The sequence below is a fragment of the Lipotes vexillifer genome, unplaced genomic scaffold, assembly GCF_000442215.2.
Source record: "Lipotes vexillifer unplaced genomic scaffold, Lipotes_vexillifer_v1.1 scaffold1824, whole genome shotgun sequence".
NCBI lineage: Eukaryota > Metazoa > Chordata > Mammalia > Artiodactyla > Lipotidae > Lipotes > Lipotes vexillifer.
The window spans coordinates 728,444-732,970 of NW_006789288.1; the positions used below are offsets into that span (position 1 = coordinate 728,444).

The following is a 4,527-nucleotide window of genomic DNA, read 5'->3' on the forward strand; positions in this document are numbered from 1 at the left end:
AGGGAGCGAACGCGGCTCACGGGCTGCCCCTCCGCCCCGCCGGGTCCTAGTGCCCGACGGATGCCGAAGCCCCAAGCGCCCCTGTGCTAGAGATCGGGCAGAAGGCCACTTCCCCGGGAACTGACTTGCCTCTGCCAAAAGGGCACGGGCCGCAGTCTCGCCTGGGCAGACTCGTCCCTCACGGAGCGCTGAGCTCAGCGCACAGCGGTGGCTAGGGCGGCGGGTGGGCGGGAGCGCGGGCGGGCTGCCGGCCTTGGACCGGTATGGCGGATCGGCGGCGCGCGTGGAACACGGAGGACGACCTGCCCGTGTACCTGGCGCGGCCGGGCAGCGCGGCGCAGACCCCGCGCCAGAAGTACGGCGGCATGTTCGCCGCGGTGGAGGGCGCCTACGAGAATAAGACCATCGACTTCGACGCGTACAGCGTGGGCCGCCGAGGCTCGGCGCGCACACCGCGCAGTGCTGGCCGGCTCGACGCGGTCGGCCTGCCGGGGCCCGGAGGCAGCGAGGATACGGCCAGCGACGTGAGCGATCCCTCGGGCTCGGCAGTCAGTTCGCCGGGCGAGCGCGACGAGCGACCGCCTGCGCTGCGCATCCGCTGCCCCGCGCCCCGCGCCCTGCCACTCTGCCGGGACAATGGCCAGGTACCCTCGGGGCGCGCGTGGGCCGGACGGAGGGGACGGGACCCTCGGGTCGCTGGGCGTGGGGCCGCCCGAGGGCAGTGCCCGGGCAGGAGTGCTGGGGCCACTGCGGCCAGGCTTCGAAGAGCTACGGAACGCCCCTCCCCCACCCCATCATCCAGGAGGTTCGGAGAGGTTGTGCGACTCGGTCAGCGTTGGCCAGCATAGGCCGTGAGACTCCAAAGGGTCTTTCGAGATCCAGCCCCCCCGCTCCTCCACTGCAGAAAGGGAGAGCGAGGTTCTGAGAAGGGAAGTAAGTTGGCTAAAGCCGCCACATGGTCCCTTAAAGCGCAGAGGGACCTCTGGGGTTAATTTCATCCAAGGATCCTCATTTTCTGCTTTACGAAAAGACAGGAAGCTCTGTTCTGCATTCATCCCTTCATTTATTCACTCACTCATGAGGAATTATAGAGCACCTACTATGTACCAGGCGCTGGGAGAGGTTCAGTGAATGCCTGTGGTCACATGGCTTAAAGCTTAAGCCTTTCCTGAGTGCTCCCTCTGTATTTTCCGGGGGAAGGATTTGGTTAAATATTTAGATCGTGGGGCAGACAGAACTGGAAACCGCTAGCCGCAATCACCGACATCTTCAGAGGATGCTCCTGAGTCCCACAGCACAACGCCTGTGTGCTCACTTCACAGAGCAAGTTGGAGGCAGAGAGGGGGTTTGAACCAGGGTCAGTAGCTTCCTAGACTTGGAGATCCCCCCCGACGAAAGTGGGGAAACATCAGGGAGAGGGAACGCCAGGCCGTGGGCCCTATGGCTCATCTCCTTTTAGCTGGGGTCGCCAGAGCATTGGGGGAAGATGGGTAGACGACCCAGCTTTGGGATGTATGGGTGAGGTGCTTGGAAAACGGAAGTTGGAGCACCCGAGGGCCGGCGAGCTGTAGCCTTACCCCAGAACTCCATGTCTGAGCACTGCTCAGGTCCCAGGCCCCTGATAGGTGCTGGGTTCCCTGTTTAGCACTCCGGCCCCACCCTAGGCCAGGGTGGGTGACAAATTCATTGTGAAAATTAAATCAGTTAATGCCGCTAGGTAGTGAGCATACAATAAGTGTTCGTTGTTTGTTATGAGTTTTATCCTTATCATCATTTTTATTAACCCTTCTCCCCTTAAATGCTCTGAGAGGCATACAGTGAGCTCGGAGGAGGCAGAGCTTGATCTGGACAGAAATCTGGGAGGGCTTCCTGGAGGAGTGTGTGTGGGGGGGCTGGGCTGGCCTGTGGCTGCTACGACCCAATAGTGGGTCTCCTCCTGCCCCCACCCCCACGCTCCGGGTCTTCAGTGTCGGTAGCTCGGGAACTCTCCGTGGTCCTGAATCCTGAGCCTCGCGAGATGAAGGTATACAGTGAGGGTGTGTGTGTGTCTGTTGTGGGGGGGGGGCAGCAAGGAATGGAGATATCGAGAGGGTCCTGTCTCCTTGTCCCTATCTCTTCTATATCTTGCCCTGCCCACCTCCTTCCCTAGTGTCCGACCTCGCTTGGGATCCAGGCTTCACAGCCCGAGCGGGAGGCTTTGGGGCCGCGGACCAAGAAGCCGGGGCCGATACCGGAGAATCCTAGTTTCCAGTCAAGGCTCTGCGTCCTCTTGAGCCTCAGCTTCTTCATCTGTGAAATGGGGGTGGCATCTCCCAGCCTCCCTCAAGGCGTGATGGAGTATCAGGGAGGCGAGAGAGCTTTGTGCACGGCCGGGAGCTGTGGAAGAGCGTCCCTGATGGACCTGCAGTCAATGTCACCAAAGCCAGCATCGCCCCTGGGCTCTGTCTGGGACGGCTCCGCAGCCGCGCCTCGGCCCTTGGGGACGCTGATCCCTTCACCTCTCCCACTCCTCTTTCTTCTCCCCTTTCTCCATGGCTTCTCGGGTACTGGACAAAAGGCAGCGCCTCTGGCGCGCCAAGGGCTCCAGGAGCACGCGAGGTTCGGAACTGTGGAGCCTAGGTGCTCGCGGTCTCCCTGCGGGGGAGAGTTTTACTTTCTGCGGACCGAGCAGCCACGGGGTTCGGGTTCGGGGGCCGGCGGGCCTCGCTGCTCCTGAGCTTTGCAGAGGGTGCCGGGGCCCCTTCTCCACGCCCCCCCCCCCCCCCCCCCCCCCCCCCCCCCCCCCCCCCCCCCGTCCGTAAAGCTCTTTCCCGGGGAGGGAGGAGGGGTTTCTGCGGCGCAGGCGCAGCGTTTGCCGAGGCCCGAGGCTGTGCAACTGCGGCGCTTTGTACCGGGAAGTCCACTTGGGAGCGGTGGTCTGTTTGGCCAATAGCAGACGAGTGCCCCTCCCCCGATACGCAGGAGGTCTCCTCTCCAATCCTGGAGCTTCCCTGCCCAGACTGAAGCCTGGGAGGGGCCCTGGTTCGTGGAACCTAGCCATTAGCAACGCTGAGGAAGGGGATGTAGAGTCAGAGAGAGGGAGACCTGCAATTTCCGGTCAGCAACAATAATTTAGGACCCAACTCAGAGCCAAGAATGAGCTCTAGACAAGTTGTGCAGGAACCTGGCTTCCAGATACTGCTCTGCTGCAGCTAACATGCTTTGTATCTAAGATTTCATTCTATCTCTGTAAGCCTCAATTTCGCACCTGTGAAATGGGAAACTTATGGCCTAGTGTTCCTGGAATACTAAGCCGTTTCTATTTTGTGAACAGAAAACCCTATCTCCACTTTAAGGCCCAGGCATCTCTGGCCTTCTGTCCTGGACTGGAGGACTGGCCTCCAGGTGGCAGTGGAGGTAAAGGCTTCAGGCCCTAACCTGAGTGGTGGGAGCTTTACCAGGCCTGGCACCCCTGCCTCTGTGTGGCAGCTGGAAGTAAAGAAGGTGGGGTCTTTTTACCGAGCCTGTGAGTTTGGGTTTTATAGGCAGAAAGTAGAAGGTTGGCATTTTAATCTGCCTGGATTTGGGAGGCACCTGTCTAGCCCTATGGGGGCTTACTAGGGCTCCCCCCCTTTCTCCCTCTTCCCTCATTCCTCTTCTGTCAAGAAGTTAATCAAGCTAGCCCAGGACTCCTGCCCACCTCTCCCCAAAGCAACACCTGGATTATGGGTGCTGGGGCTGGTGTCCACTCTCCACTGAGAACCAGGACATCCTTTTCCCCCTCCTGACTGCTAGCGTGTCCTAGGGGCTCTGGGCTCCTTAGTGCCAATGGTCTGGCTCTGCAATCAGCAATCACTGTTTGGTAGACAAGGCTCTGGGGATAAGCCCGTGGCCCCAATGGCAGGGGGCCGTGTGATGAGAGAGGGGCTGCAGGCGGTAGAGCAGGTCAGTCACTAATTAGGGCTTTGTCTCTGGGGTCCCTGATGCAGGGAGGGAGGGAGGCTGGTTCAATGATGGGGGTGGGAGGAGTGGCAGGGAAAGGTTTTATGGAGAAGCCCTAGGAGGTAAGTCTGGGAGAATAGATAGGCTTCTGTCTGAGGTAAGATATTCAGAGAGAGGACACAGTTTGAATAAAGGCTTGGACTTGGGGCTGGAGATGTGCTCGGTCTATTCAGGGAGTGGCGCAGCGGAGGGAGTGGCGCAGCGGAGGGACTAACGCAGTCTGTGGAACGAGAGGCCTGGGCTGGATCCTGGAGGGCTTCGAGCGCACCAGCAGCCGGGGCGGGTTCTGGGCACCCGGCCCACACTCCCTCCCCCACGCAGATGTTCGGGGAGGCCTGCAGATGCACTGCTGCACACCTGTGGCGCTGCCCACGGCCTCTGCCTGCGCACCCGAAGTTCATTTCTGGCTTTTAAAGGAGCCCTGAAAACCAGACCTACCCAATCCGAGAGCGAGGCCGGGGCCCAGCAGAGGGCGTGTGCGCGGGGTGGGGGTCGGCGGGGCTGGGCGGGTGGGGAGGGGGCGGGGGCGGGGGGGGGGGGGGGGGG

General features: G+C 61.0%; 1 protein-coding gene across 1 annotated transcript in view; it reads left to right on the forward strand.

The window, feature by feature from the left end:
- Window positions 1-263: 263 nt before the first annotated feature.
- The window catches only part of CRMP1 (collapsin response mediator protein 1), a 68,438-nt gene continuing 64,174 nt past the window's right edge, over window positions 264-4,527 (forward strand). The window contains exon 1 of the mRNA XM_007462459.1: window positions 264-644. Coding sequence (XP_007462521.1) covers window positions 264-644 — 381 coding nt within the window. The remainder of the gene's footprint in view (window positions 645-4,527) is intronic.